At 35.8% G+C, this 15,689-nt stretch overlaps 1 protein-coding gene across 8 annotated transcripts in view; it reads left to right on the top strand.

The window, feature by feature from the left end:
• The window catches only part of LOC117408938 (low-density lipoprotein receptor-related protein 1B-like), a 340,463-nt gene that overhangs the window by 138,285 nt on the left and 186,489 nt on the right, over positions 1-15,689 (top strand). For all 8 annotated transcript variants that reach the window (XM_034014443.3, XM_034014419.3, XM_059032361.1 and 5 more), the window contains exons 8-12: positions 5,699-5,921; positions 11,887-12,073; positions 13,033-13,176; positions 14,847-15,083; positions 15,389-15,569. In XM_034014443.3, the coding sequence (XP_033870334.3) occupies positions 5,699-5,921; positions 11,887-12,073; positions 13,033-13,176; positions 14,847-15,083; positions 15,389-15,569 (972 nt within the window). The remainder of the gene's footprint in view (positions 1-5,698; positions 5,922-11,886; positions 12,074-13,032; positions 13,177-14,846; positions 15,084-15,388; positions 15,570-15,689) is intronic.

Below are 15,689 nucleotides of genomic sequence, written 5' to 3'. Positions count from 1 at the left end.
GTGTTTTTTTGTTTTTTCATTATATCAAATTAAGCATTTCTGTAGAAATGTTTTTGCTTGTCTCCCAGTCTGAATTCTGTTAATACTATCAGCACGCTTTACCTCAGATATTACCATATCTTTAGAGCTAGAAAATGTAGTTTCAACAACTTTTAATTATAGTGGTTAAAAAATCACTCTGCAACTGGGAATAAATCATGTATTGCCAAATGAAACTGGAGGCACCAACAAATGGACAATATGACAAACACTTTCAGAAAACTGAGATTCAGATGATTTAATGCAATATGTCACCTTAATAATAATGAGCTATTTGCATACTTCATTGAGGGAGTGTCGACTAATTATCCTTTTATGAGGAATTATGATATTACAGGTACCGACACATGACAGCAAATTCTGTTTATCAATGACAAAAACATGTAGGCCTATTACAATAGCATTACGTACTTTTGTTCATTTTAGTGTGAAAATGTATACAAATAATATAGGCACCTGTGGCAGAATGAGGGTACTGCCCTATGTTTATAGTGCGTGTGTGTATATGTGTGTTTTGTAGTGGTGGTGGGTAATTAAAGGGTTAATTCACTAGCACTTTAAAAACATGTGACAATGTGGTGGAGGGTGTTTAAGTGGGTGTAAATTGCTGCATAGGTGTGTATATAAGGGAGCACTGAGAGCACAGGTTTAGTTGGTGTTAGGATTCTGGAGAGGGTAGACCTCTGATCCTGTGTGTAGTGGTTGTCTTTGGTTAAGAGTGTGTGCGAGATCTGTTTTTGTTCAAACTGTTTATTTTGTTGTGTTTGTTTAATAAATACGTGCCGTAGCACTTTCACCTGCCGTCTGTCTCCGAGTCTCCCTACCTTGCTGCCTGACAGCCCTTCCACGTGTGTGTCATCCTGTGACAGCACCATAAATAGGTGGAGGTAGGGGTCAGGTTTTTTATTACAACATATATCCATTGTGTTTGGATTTGCTCATTATTGAATGCAAATAAATATACATTTAAAGTGACAGTAATTTAATGTAATTATGGAAAACAGGTGTTTGACTGGGTTGCAACACAGTGGTGTTTACTGTGAAGTCTGTTGTGTGAAGTTTACTGTGAAGTCTGACTGTGGTGAGACCAGAGTAAGGGCAAATATGTAAGGCAGATAAATGAATCCTGTTTTAATCACTTTCAGTTATACAGGCCACATCTACATCAGGAGGCTGTGTGGTCCAGTGGTTAAAGAAAAGGGCTTGTAACCAGGAGGTCCCCGGTTCAAATCTCCACCTTAGCCACTGACTCACTGTGTGACCCTGAGCAAGTCACTTAACCTCCTTGTGCTCCATCTTTCGGGTGAGACGTAGTTGTAAGTGACTCTGCAGCTGATGCATAGTTCACACACCCTAGTCTCTGTAAGTCGCCTTGGATAAAGGCATCTGCTAAATAATAATAATAATAAATACCATTTATATGTTCACACAATTGTTTTGAGATTCAGCTTGTATTCGTATTGGGTAATTTACACAGTAGCAAAATGCATGTGTTTAATATTTTATATACCAGTATATATATATATATATATATATATATATATATATATATATATATATATATAATATAATATATATATATATATATATATTGCAGTTATAAGCACAACTCACTTTCACTTTCCTGTAGCTATTTTGCATTGCTGAAGAGCTTGATCATGGCGGGTAAATGGTTAGGGTGGAAATGTGACGGGCAGATACACAATGGATTGTATATGGAAGTACATCTGACAAATCTATAAACCCCACAGAGTCTTGCATAACATTATACAAGCAATCGATTATTAAAAGATCTAAATCAGAAGTAAATTAAACCATTTTAAATATTGCAATAATTGATACTGTATACTGCATGGGCACCACTGTTGGAATAACAAACAAAGCAGAATGCAGCATTTCCATAGGGTCACAAAAATGATGTCCTTCAATTCAAGTTTCTTTTCACAGCAGTGGCAAATGTGACACAGATTTTATGACATCCCAAGTTAATTCAAGTTGATACTTTCTCTGCAAAGTAATTACGTTTTATGACAAGAGTAAAACTCCAGGCCCTAGTTAGATCACACTTATTTATCTTCTGACTCCAATAAAAGATGAAATACACTATTTGATCAGTCTAAAAGAGATTGTATTCAGGGATCACCTTTCATGAGTTTGACACACAAAGATGGCTGTTCTTCTTACTGTAATGTGTTATAATGCAAGCATCAGCATACACAAGGTTTCAGCACATCCCAGGCTAGGTACACTCACACATGTCATTGGTTTGCCAGAACATCTTTGTTCTTGGTGTCTTCTTTCAGACTTCACTGTCAATTCTTTTAGGCTATACTCAGTAATTATGGGTGGCTGATCTGTGGAATAAGCTAGCTAGTCTAATATGTCATTACATTAGGTAATTAAATGGAAAATAGGGATATCATTCTTTGATGTTCTACTGTATAACATTCATTTATATTTTTTGGGAAGTTGGCAATAAATGTATGCTTTACAGGTTTACACCAGTATTTTTATAATCAAGTAACATTTCTGTGGAGGACATGTGTGCCTTGTATCGGAAATATATTGCACTGAAATGTTATATTATTTTACACACACATGCTACATTTAACTATTTAACACAGCATAACTTTTTTTTTGTCATACAATTGACAAATACATTATTTTTTTAAATAAAATAGTTTAAACTTAAGTTGCTATTTTTCTCAACATTGTCTCTTTTGTTGTATCACTCACAAGCTCCCTATTTATTGTGTGTTCAGTAGCATTCCTGCTATTGCATTTTCTCTTTGAAAGACCTGCTTGAGGACTGAAGGTTCAGTGGGCGTCCTCCAGAACCTTGACCAAGCCAGCTGCCTCTTCTACACCCAGGAACTTGAGAGTGGATGTCAGCAAGTAGCGCGATAAGGAGAAACAATTCCTGCTTGTTTTGCCTCCCTAATCCGCGGGGAGCACCATAGCCAATGAAATGCTCCCTCCGGAAAAATGTGCTGTTTTTGGTAGTGTATAACTTCTTGAAAACGTCTCAAAATGACAGATGCAACTGCTGTTGACTAACTAAACAGTCGTTAGAATGCTATGTCCATGAGCGAAGCAGTATAAAACCAATGAACTATGCATCACAACTGCTGCTGCAGTCACTTACAGTAGGACCTCGGTTTTACGTCTCATCCAAAGGACGGAGTACAAGGAGGTTAAGAGACTTGCTCAGGGTCACACACAGTGGGTCAGGGGTTAAGCTGGGATTGAACTATGAACCTCCAAGCCTCCTTGACGCTCATGGTCGTCAGCTTCATTTAAAAACAAACTGCCGCCATTATCATTTTCACTACAAAAAGCACAGTACAATGGAGAAGAAATAATAAATTCAAAATCAAAATATACCAAACCATAACAAGAACTCAGAAACAATGAGGTTCAGACAATAACAGAAGAATTGAATTTTAAAATAGAAATAAAATGAAAGACCCTGAATGCTCCTCAGGAGTGCTCTTTATAGGACTCTGAGTCTGTAACTGTACAGAAGTCAGGTAAGCAGGTGCTGGTTACAGCATTGTTTTCATAATACCTCACTACTCTTAGCTGATTGCATCATAATTTACTATATACTGTATACAAGCACCCCCCTATCATAATAATCCCCAAAATAACCAGTATATAAGTAATAATAAATAAAATCATCTTTGCAATCCAGTTTAAGTGGTCTCCACTTCAACAGTGCACATGAATTACCACCCCAGTACAGATGTCCCATATAGTTTGATAATACATAAGTCTTGCTCAACAAGAATTAAAATGACACATTAGGACAATATATATATATATATATAGTTAAATAAACATTAAAACACTGTGGTCACATAAACAATGTACCATATAGATATTAAACAGTAACTAAGGTATGTCAAAGGCGTCTGCCAAATAAATATGTAAATACCAGTACAGATTTTAAAGTTTACTGCAAAATTTCTGCTCGATGACTGGCATTATTTTTAAAGATAAGAAAGTTAAAATAATCTTCTTGCAGCAGTACCATGCATTGTGTGCATAACATGACTGTACATTGAAAAACCTAGGAATAGTTTATGTCTGTAAATATCTGAATATATGGCAACTGAAAAAAAATAAAAAAAGATTTCTCAAGACACTGTACCGTTCCAAGATAGATTTTTTATAAAAACTTTAGAACTGGCAGTTCTGTGAAATATCTTTTAAGCACGAGGGTCTAATTGGGGAACATGGGTTCAGCTGTTAAAGTTTCTAGCATTCGGAAGCAGATCTGGTGCACAAGGTGTTTAAGCCTTGGGCAATGAAGCAAAAATAAAAGCAATTGAAAAGTGTGTGGTGGAAACCTGATATGTGCTAGGAGACATGTATTTTAAAGAGAACCTTACAGTGTTTTCTTCTTGCTGTTTTTTTTTTTTTTTTGCACAAGTTAAGACTTTGAAACTGTGGCCATGTGAAGGTCATTTTGAATCAATTGACCTTACAGCTCTTGGAAAGGCATCTAAAAGGCATTTTTATTTATCTTGTTGACAGGCTTACATACTAATTAAGTTAATTTAAATGTTTGGTTTTACATATTATTTTATCATATATCATTTTAAATGAAACTTGTGTTTGATATAATCACTCAACAAACACATAAATAACTAAATAATGAAACATGCTTAGAATCAGCTTTCTGTTATGTTTTGTTATTTTTTTTTACCCTAATTGAATACTCACATACTAACAGCTTCCTTGAATACCACTGCTACCTGGTTACATTGTGGGGGGTTTGGTTGCTTTGTTCTGTTGGTTTCCTTGTACTGTAATCTGAAGATGAACAGGATAGATTTTCTGAGATTTTGTTTTCAGAGATATCCCATCCCCATTTATTCAAGAAGAGGAGGACATTGAAGATTATTTTTTTTTCCAAATTAGCAAGTGGAAGGGAGATTTAACCAAGCCAGATGTGTGAACTGTATCTGATTTTTAATGCCCATAGAGAAGACATGGCTTTGTTTGACACCCACACCAGACATTTAAGGTTTGGGGAAATCAACTGATAGTGTAATGTTAGACCATCAACAGAAGATGAACTTGCAGTATAAAAGAGGGAAAAAAACTAGACTGTTAGGAGTACTTGAAAACCAGGGTTGAAAACATCAGTTTAAGCATATTAAGAAAACATTGCAAAATCGCCTGTAAGATACAACTACTGTTCAAGAACAGCACATTCAGACAAAACAAACTCAACTGTAAGAACATGTATTTAACTAAGAATTTATCACATGCAAATCTATAATCTTTTTAAAGGCTACAGTGTATCAACATTCAAAGTTACAGGGCTAACTAATTCCACATGAAGCTTCTTTTTCATTTTTGTTCATAAAAATCAATGTAACATTTTCAACTCCTGTTGTGTCCACATTGCACCAGAAAGGAAAATTATGCACTTCAAGCATCTCTCTTTGTATACAGGCAAAATAGAATTAGAGGTCATAGCTTATTTTTGATTGTATTAATAAGCTTACTAAAGAGTGAGAAGCATTTGAAATGTCAGGCAACTGGAAATGTAGTGGTGTTGATTCAGGTGCTTCGTAAATGTTCTACAAAGCGGTAGTCGCATGGTTCTGTTCTCATTCTTCATTTTGCAATTTTTGTTTTTCTTTAGAAAGCTATTCTTCACTGACTATGGAAATGCAGCCAAGGTGGAGCGATGCAACATGGATGGAACAAATAGGACAAGAATAGTGGATTCTAAGACTGAACAGCCTACTGCAATCGCCTTGGATTTAGTGAAAAAGTTGGTGTATTGGGCAGATGTTTATCTGGACTACATTGGAGTGGTGGATTATGATGGCAAAAACAGGCACACAATTATTCAAGGGGAGAATGTGAGTATCTGAGTTATTTATTAGATGTGCTTAATGTCAAGTATTCTATATACAAAGTATGAAAAAAAAAACACATTATTTACAACAAGACTAGGGCTGGGACCAAATCAAAAACTTTGACAACCCGCTAATCGCACTTAACAAAACTGTATTTAATAGCGTTTTCTTTTTATGAGTAGAAGAAATAAGATACTTACAAAAAAAAAAAAACGCTATTAAATACAGTTTTGTTAAGTGCGATTAGCGGGTTGTCAAAGTTTTGATTTGGTCCCAGCCTAGGTGTGAGAAATGTATTGCCCATTTTTCCGCACTCAGACCCCTTTCTTACTAAATACCTTGGTATCTCTGAATAGATAACTGCCTCCACTAAAAATGTGCAATCGATTTTAATGAGCAATTCATCTCACAAGAATAATAGTACCCCAAAATGTTTTCCTTTTTCATGGATGCTCACCAAACATCTTGGTATTGCTCCTCTTTAAAAATATGTAAAATAAGTGTTGTGGTACATTACATATGATCCACAATGCGGAATGACTTGGTAAGACATTTTTCTCTGCATAACATGAAATACTTTACAACTATTATGGCTTCTGGTAGACTTTTGCAATATCATTTCATGTGAATTTTCAGTATCAATTACAGTCAACCCTCTTTATACCGCCTGGTAACGGCCATGGGCAAAAACGGGCAATAAGCGAGGGTGGCGTTATAGTCAGGGTAAAAAAAACCCCAAAAAAACACATACACACAATCTTCTATGTTTGCAATAAATTCAAATGTTTTGTTAGTTATACAATTACAGTATCTCCAGGCCATTTTAATAAAACATTAATCTTTTTTAAAACTACAGTACTAGTTCTTAACACAACAGTAGGTCTACTAGTGACATTTTATCATCTTTTCCCATCTGTATGGAACATACATGGTTACTTTTGAGGAACAGTTTATACTTAAAAAAAAAAAAAACACTCATTTAGTGTCAAATCACCCAAACAACAATTCCATAAAAACAAAGCGTACCATTTTTTTAATTTTTTTTTTTTACTGTACTAGTCATTTGAACGTTCATGGCACGACTGTGTAAGCCTGCTGAATACTATCCCCCATTGAACGGTGCCGTCTATCTATTTCACAAAGCAATTTAAGCTCAACAGCATTCTTTTTTAAGCAGTTTAAAAAAAAAAAAAACGTTGAATCTGCTGTTTACAAAACTGATGCTTTAGTTTAAGACAGCTTTCATTTGTGCAAAACTTGCATGTAAACAAACCTCTTACTATACTTTTTTTTTTTACTGTGGTTTTTAAAAGTCACTTATTTTAGACTGGGTCAAGCCTTTTTCAGGTTAAACAAATCAGCTCTTTCCATCAAGGTAAGCCATTTGTTTTTATCCATTACAATGTCTCTAATTGTCCTTCGATTAACAGTATATGCCTCGCTTAGGCGAGAAAACATTTGCGATGTCTTACTTTCTTATTTTCAGATGTATACATGCAGGTTTTTTTATTTTGCTCTGGTGTTAAATGTAGGGTCGACTCGCCATTTTGTACTTTCTGTTTTGCTTTGGGAGTGTTGATGACATTGGTATGAACGTTCAGTTAACAACAAATTAGGAAAGCATAAGAACATAAGAAAGTTTACAAATGAGAGGAGGCCATTTGGCCCATCTTGCTCGTTGTTAGTAACTTATTGATCCCAGAATCTCATCAAGCAGCTTGAAGGATCCCAGAGTGTCAGCTTCAACAACATTATTGGGGAGTTGGTTCCAGACCCTCACAATTCTCTGTGTAAAAGAGTGCCTCCTATTTTCTTTTCTGAATGCCCCTTTATCTAATCTCCATGTGTGACCCCTGGTCCTTGTTTCTTTTTTCAGGTCGAAAAAGTCCCCTGGGTCGACATTATCAATACATTTTAGAATTTTGAATGCTTGAATTAGATCACCGCATAGTCTTCTTTGTTCATGACTGAGTCAAGCAAGTCAAAGGTTAACTGCATTACTTTGTTGTTTTAATTGGCCATGATTATTTCGCTGGCGCTACAATGAGGGAAACTACAATGCTTATATTTACGTTTGCTTGGTGTGGGAAGTTGGCAGATGCCGTACAGCGGGGTGCCAATATAACGGGTAAAAATAGCACTGTTTTTATATTGGTGACATTTGTTCAAAGAGAATAGCTGATGGTATGCGAGGGTGGCGTTATAAATGGGGGCGGTATAATGCGGGACAACTGTATTTTTCTTATTCATTAAGTATTTCTAGTGATTGATGGTTTCCACCTTTTGTTGGATCCTGACTGGTTATAGAGCTGTTTGCAGTTTTTGAATTCTCTGTATGTATAAATATACTACAGTTAATCTGCAGTTACACAAAATGTGTGTGGTCTTGAAGACTAATAGAAGCGTGAAAATCAACTTGTTGACAAAGCCCACAAGGGACTTGTTGCTAAATAACAAAAGTGTTGGCACTATGGCCTTCTCTAATTCTTTTAAAATGATTCAATCCCCTTCCCTCACATAGTTAGGAGGTCTTTTTTTGTAAATAAATGTGTAAGCTCAAAGGACTGCTAGGCATATGCAATCTGTATTTAGTTAATTAAGAAACTGTTCCTCAGTATCTTTTTTAGGTTTGTTGTCCTTCCACTTATCCTAGCCCCAGGCACCTGAACAACCAGTGCATTCCAAGGCTGCTCCTCATCAGCACTAAACCATATGGTTGGGGGAGGGATGTATCTAACATTGAATATTGTACCAGTCTTGGCCAGTAAAATAGTTTTTGGGGGTAAAAAAGAGAACAGATGCTCCACCCAGTCATTCAACATTGTTTGTAAATAAATCATATTTAAAGTACCACTGAACATGCTCATTAAAATCCTTTGCATATTTTTAAAGAGGAAACAATTATCTATTCGAGGATACCAAGATATTTAGTGAGTAAGTAGTCTGAGTGAGGTTATCCAGAAACAGACTCCCCATCCCCAGTTGTACTGCTTTCTAGGGCTGTGTTCAAAGGGTCGAAGGTTTGTTCGCTAGCCAGGAATTCAAAGGAAGTTTTAAACCTTCGAAGGTTCATCAAGTGGCATTCACGCACTGTTTTTTTTTTTTTGTTTCTCTCTGTTGACAGTATCCGCTTGACAATGAATACTATAAATCACACATTAAATGTCACTCCCATGCAAAAATTGGATCTTTGGATTTGTATAATGCATGTTACGTAAACAAAAGTTGTTGTATTAAAATCCACTACCAAATGTTATACATAGCAACTCTATATGGCGCCGCTGCTGTGTATTGAGCAGGGTATAGTATCCGAAGCCCTGGATGGTACCTATAGCGGTTGTATTGCTTCAGTAAAATATGTACTGAATACCTAGTGTACAAGACAGTGTAAGAGAAGTACTATGGTAGAATATGTTTGAAATATACGCTAATCGTCTGCTAACCGAGCACTGTCCACTAACCAAGCACCGTCCGCCCCTCCCCCCTACAGCTTGTGTTATCCAGAGACAAACCTTTAATTTCTTCATTCACCATCTCGACAGCAAAGCGTTGTATAGTGTAAGCTGTATTGAAAGAGATGTCTCGAAACCCTGCTGCTGTTTGAGATTTTTTTTTGTTAAATGCCCAGACAACCAAAAAAAAAGTTAAATGCAAACTGTGCAAGGGACTATTGATGTAAAATAAACAAGTAGCTATGGTGACATCACCAGTAAATTATGTAAATTGGTACTATTGAAAATTTGAACCTTCCTTCGGTATTCCTATGATACATATTTTCCTACGTCATGACGCTTCCTGGTTGGCAGCTTCATTTAAAAATAAACTGCTCCTACAATAAGCACAATATAACGGAGAAGAAATAATACATTCAAAATAAAGACATAGACACAAACAATGATGAGAACTGGGAAACAATGAGGCTCAGATCAATAACAGAAGAATATAAGGATACTTTTTTAAAAGAGCAAGAAAATGAACTTACAAGGAAAAAAAAAAAAAAACACTTGCAGATATAAACCTAGCAAAGAAATATATGCATTCAGTGGGAGAATCTAGAGAACTTCACCAGATACATGAAAAGACTTGGACAGGCACCTTTGGAATTTCATATCAGTAAAAAGAAATATGGTGACGACTTTGAACAACGTCTTCATTTTTTATGTATTATTTCTTCTTTGTTTTACTATGCTTTTTGTAGCAAGAGTGATAGTGTCGTGGTTTGTTTTCAAATGTCTTTTTTTTAATTATATAAATTGTCATATAATTTGTCATCATTAATCTTCAAATGTTTGTTAGAGTAGTGTTGCACATAGTACAGTTACATCCCTGCAGTAAGTTCTGTACTGTGTACTTACGGGTAAAGTGAGAAGACAAAAGTAGGTGCATCAGAAGATACTGGTAGTTGGTGTGTATCGGGTGTTTTCAAGTGCAAAGGCAAGTTTACTGAGGAATAAAATGCGTTGATGAATATAAAACTAGCAAGACAACTTGAGAATTGAATGTGCTGTACTAGTTTTGTTACTAGTTTTATAATGTACTTTTAAAGTTGATTTATTCCTCTCAGAAATGTGCTTGCCTTTGCAGGGCCCTAATACTCTGTGTGCAATTAGTTTGTAATTTGCAAAGAAGCAGGTGCAATAGGTAATTGGACAACACTAAAGTAGTGGATTGTATTGGAAAAAATAGCTACATTATTCCAGGGAGAGAATTGAGTATCTCAAGAGATTTTGTGTGGGATGCCTGATCTATTTAAATAAATATTAAAAATGAACCCATTGTTGAATTCACAGGTGTTCTTGCACTAATAAGGGGAAATCATGATATTACACAAAGGCCTTTCAAGCTGCTGTTTAACATTAATATTGTTAAACAGCAATATTATTATTATTATTATTATTATTATTATTATACATGGTTGTAACAGAGGCACTCTGTTAGTGTATGGGTATTCGATGAGAGATACACAGACGGTTTGAAGTTGAAAACGTCGCTCAGGTGCCCAGGTTTTATTTACAGACAGGCAGTTGCAGTGATTGGTGGCTGCCACTAGAGTACTAGCAATAGTAGCCCTAGCGTGGGAGGACATATACAAACATGTACATCAAATAGTCAGAACAAAACACAGTGGGTAAAACCACTAAAAACAAAAGTTTGCCATTAAGTGGTTTCAGCGCTGCTCCCACTAAAAGGGAGGTCCTGCTTCAGGAACCTTCCCCCTAACACACTAAATAAACTGGGGTGGGATTATAATCCCCTAAACTAATCCCTATCCTGAGCACTTGGATCTCGGTTCACACACGGTGGTGAGGGTTCTTCTTCTTCACCTCCAGGCTGGTCAAAAGCACCAAAAGAAGACAAAATAAGAGTAAAGGGCTGACTTTGTAGCCCCTTTTTAAAGGCAGGTGACCACGGTTAATTGATTATCAATTATTCAATTGACACCTGGCCACCTGCTGCACATGGCATTTCAATTAGACAGGGAGGGGAGTCTAACCTCCCAGCCCTGCCATATCTAATCAAACAAAAATACTTTTTATTTGGAAACCCCACCAAATATACCTTATTACCAGGGGCAGGTCTCAGCTCTGCCACATACCCTCTGATGTATCTGTTATCTCTCTGTTATATCACCATGTATTATAACACAGGATATACACCACAGCTGTACATATAACGCTGTAATTCTATCTTAGGTTTCTGGTGACATTCATAAATCATTCAAGCTTGTGCTCTTTTGATTTATATGTTACAGAAACTCTCAATAGAATTACAGCCTTATTATGCACAGTTGGGTGTTTATTATTATTATTATTATTATTATTATTATTATTATTATTATTATTATTATTATTATTATTTATTTAATATTGCACTTAAGAATTTACAAATATGTTTTGTATGTCTTATCTGTGATTGTTTATAAAATGCCCTGCAACTACTAATATAGCCTAATTCTTGTTTATTTCAGGTGAAATGTCTATATGGATTGACAGTCTTTGAAGATTACTTATATGCAAGCAGTTGCGATATCATTAGAGGCAGTAAGGTTGACATCCTAAAGATAAACAGATTTAACAGCACGGTTCTCCAGAATTTAACCACTATGGAAAATGCAAGGTCCATTCATGTCTATCACAAACTAATTCAGCCAACAGGTAAACCAGCACTTTTTTTCACTTGCATGTAGAACTACAGGGGTTGGAAAAATAGAAACAACGGCTATCCTTGCCTATTTGACAGTCCCTTCATCATTGAAGTGTATATATGCTGCATCTCCTTGCTGAAAGTTAGTTTAGTCATGTTGTGCAAGAAATCAGATTTCCTTGCAATTGCCCACCGTCAACATCCCTGAACACATTTTGGTGGTAATCACTGAGATGGTACTGTGATCTGTAAGGAATGGTTCCCTCGTGTCTTGTTCAACCTCTGTATAATGTGTTATTATTTGTTTTATTATTATTTGTTTATTTAGCAGACACCTTTATCCAAGGTGACTTACAGAGACTAGGGTGTGTGAACTATGCATCAGCTGCAGAGTCACTTACAACTGCGTCTCACCCAAAAGACGGAGCACAAGGAGGTTAAGTGACTTGCTCAGCGTCACACAATGAGTCAGTGGCTGAGGTTGAATTTGAACCAATGACCTCCTGGTTATAAGCCCTTTTCTTTAACCACTGGACCACACAGTTAGCATATCATACCTTATCTTTTTTGTGGGGCTGAATAGAATATCTTATTTCCCATTTATTCTTGGATGTTCATCAGTGGTCTGGCATGTATTGATAATTGAAAGACTTATTTTTCTTTAGCTTTTTACAATATTCTGTTATTCCTGGTGTGCGAATCAAACTTAGTGCCATGTAATGCATTAAATTAAGTAATCCCGTAGAAAAATCTTACCAGTATATAACCCAAGTTCATGCATCATTTAAAATGATCAGGCATAAATTCTGAGGTAAAACTGGAAGAAGTTCATAAAAGGAGCTTTTATAAACTGCAAAGAAAAAAGTTATGTTAATTATATCTGCCTGCCTGTGACTGTTCTGTGGAATTATTTTGAATAGTTGTATGCTAATAAATTCGCAAACATTGTTTGTCATTTGCCTTTTTTCAGTCAGAAGTCATGCATGTGAAGCAGATCCATATGGGATATCAGGAGGGTGTTCACACATCTGCCTGCTTAGTGGCAGCTACAAATCGAGAACCTGTCGCTGTCGGCCTGGTTTCATCCTTGGAAACGATGGAAAATCATGCAAAAGTGGGTTGATTTTATTCTTATGTCCCTGGTGGCACATTCATTCTGTAGTTTATTTTAAGACAGTATAAGGTTATATTTTTGTTAACTGTGCTTAAGACAAGGGTGACATCCCTGACATTAACATTTTTGTTGTATTTTTATGCAAGGATTGAACCATAACCATACATCAGATGTTGTCCCTTTCAAATGTAATACATTCTCCAGTCCAATCAGACATGGTTAGTTATTATACAGTACTATTTTTTTTTATAGAATTAAAGTACATTTTGTATTTTGCTAAGTATGTATGAATGTACTTGACACATATGCAGGTATGTATGTATAGTATGTTTATATTTAATGTATTTCCGTAAGTTGACAGTTTGATATTTTAACTTGCATACTGTACATTCTTGTGAATAACCTACACAATGGGTATCAGATGGATTTTATTGAAAAAGTATTTGCAGAAATAATCACATTCTAAAAAGTATGTAGCTTGCTAAATAAATAACCTTAATCAATTCAATATGTGAAAACTACACAATAATTTGAATGCAATGCACATTATCTTTACCATCCTAATTGAGCATGGGTTTGTAATCAAGGTTAAGGAGTCCTGAAATAGAAACAAGCTTCAAAAGATTAGCAGAACAGAGTTGATGTCAATGTTGCCATCTTCACCCATAAGGGTTAAATTTAATACATAATAATCAATAAACAACATTAAGCACACTGAAAAGAAGTCACCAGTGTTTTCGAATGATCACATTTTGTTTCATTAAATGTACCAAGATGTTGTTCTTTGGCTTTTGGCACCATTGACCTGTTATTCTTCTTCAATAATAATAATAATAATACAAAAAATGTTTCCCTTTTTTTCTGAGAAGCCTTAAGACAGGCTTAGACTTATTCCCTTGAACTTAATATGGCCCTGCTGCCTCTTGATATTGTAATTGTTTGGTGTTTGGGGATTTCAGTCAACTCCTGTAGCAAGACACCCTCTTTAAACTAATAACTTAGTGAGAGACATGGGCTCCCCAGTGTGGAATTTGCTCGAATCGGTAAACTGACTTCCTAGTCTATGTTTCACTTCACCTTGATTGATCTAGTAAGAGAGACTCAAAATATTGGACCTATCTGTGTTTGCCACAGAAGCTCCAAGCTTTTCTTTATATATGTGTATTATCTTTGGGGGCTCCTGCAGAAGCAATCATCTATGTGTATCAACCTAGACAATAGATTCAGAGCTCTATTGTGATTCTCTGTGTAAAGTTCGCTAGAGTGTGCCTCACTGTCAGGTTTAATGAATGTTGTAGTCAATACAAACAACATCTAAGCCAGCTCTTAATGAATTGTAAAATTGAATGTCTACAGCATTATAAATGCCTTTTTTGCACCGGCTACAACACTTCCACCTGACCTGCCACGTCTTGGAAATATGGGCCATTTTCAACAAAAGAATGATTAATTAGATAGAACCTAATCAGCAGAACGAATTCTTGTTTTAATTAAGGTAATATAATTAGCTAGTCCACTTGCCTTAGATACATTTTGATTATAGAAGAGTTTAATTTTGTGTGTTGAATAAAAAATGCTAATTGTGCGGATTAATTAGATGGTGACACTACAGAGTGTAAAGAAGATTAGTTTGTGCTGGTTTGTTTATTTTTGTAATCTTGCTTCTGCAGAACCCAAGACTGAGCTGTTCCTTTTTTATGGAAAGGGGCGACCTGGCATTATCCGGGGAATGGATCTAAATACTAAATCAGCTGATGAATACATGATACAGATAGAAAATCTTGTGAATCCACGGGCCCTCGATTTTCATGCTGAGGCAAACTACATATACTTTGCTGACACCACCAGCTTTTTAATCGGGAGACAGAAAATCAATGGCACTGGACGAGAAACAATCTTAAAAGATGGTGAGTGCATTGGTAACCCTTTTCTGATGATCAGCACCTTGCAATCTAACACATGTCTTTTGCATCTTTAATCAAGTATTTCTGGTGTTTTTAGAAACCTTTACCAATATACATTTTTAAAGACCTTTCAAAACACTGAAATTATTTTATGAAAGTATTAGTAACATCTAAATATATTAAATGAGTAATACAAAGGGATTTTTAGGAAAAATGTAAAGCGAAATTAAACTTGAAAGAGCATAAAAAATTAGATATTGATAAGTTACATGTGGCTTGAGGATCAAAACAGCATTTTTTTTGTATAGACCTTGACAATGTGGAGGGAATTTCAGTGGACTGGATTGGAAATAATCTCTACTGGACAAATGACGGACATAGAAAAACCATCAGTGTTGCCAGATTGGAGAAGGCATCTCAAACCAGGAAGACCCTGTTGGAAGGAGAAATGTCCCATCCAAGGGGCATTGTGGTCGACCCACTAAATGGGTATGATTAATCTGCTGTATATTATGTTATTGTAACACCTAAATCTACTGTATTTGTGTGATGATTGATTTCCATTACACAAGAGTAGATGTTAAAACTTCATGCTGATTTGAACTCGGC

This window comes from Acipenser ruthenus, chromosome 10 (genome assembly GCF_902713425.1).
Source record: "Acipenser ruthenus chromosome 10, fAciRut3.2 maternal haplotype, whole genome shotgun sequence".
NCBI lineage: Eukaryota > Metazoa > Chordata > Actinopteri > Acipenseriformes > Acipenseridae > Acipenser > Acipenser ruthenus.
Note: the sequence above shows the minus strand (reverse complement) of the source record. Positions and strands in the feature narration are given on the sequence as shown.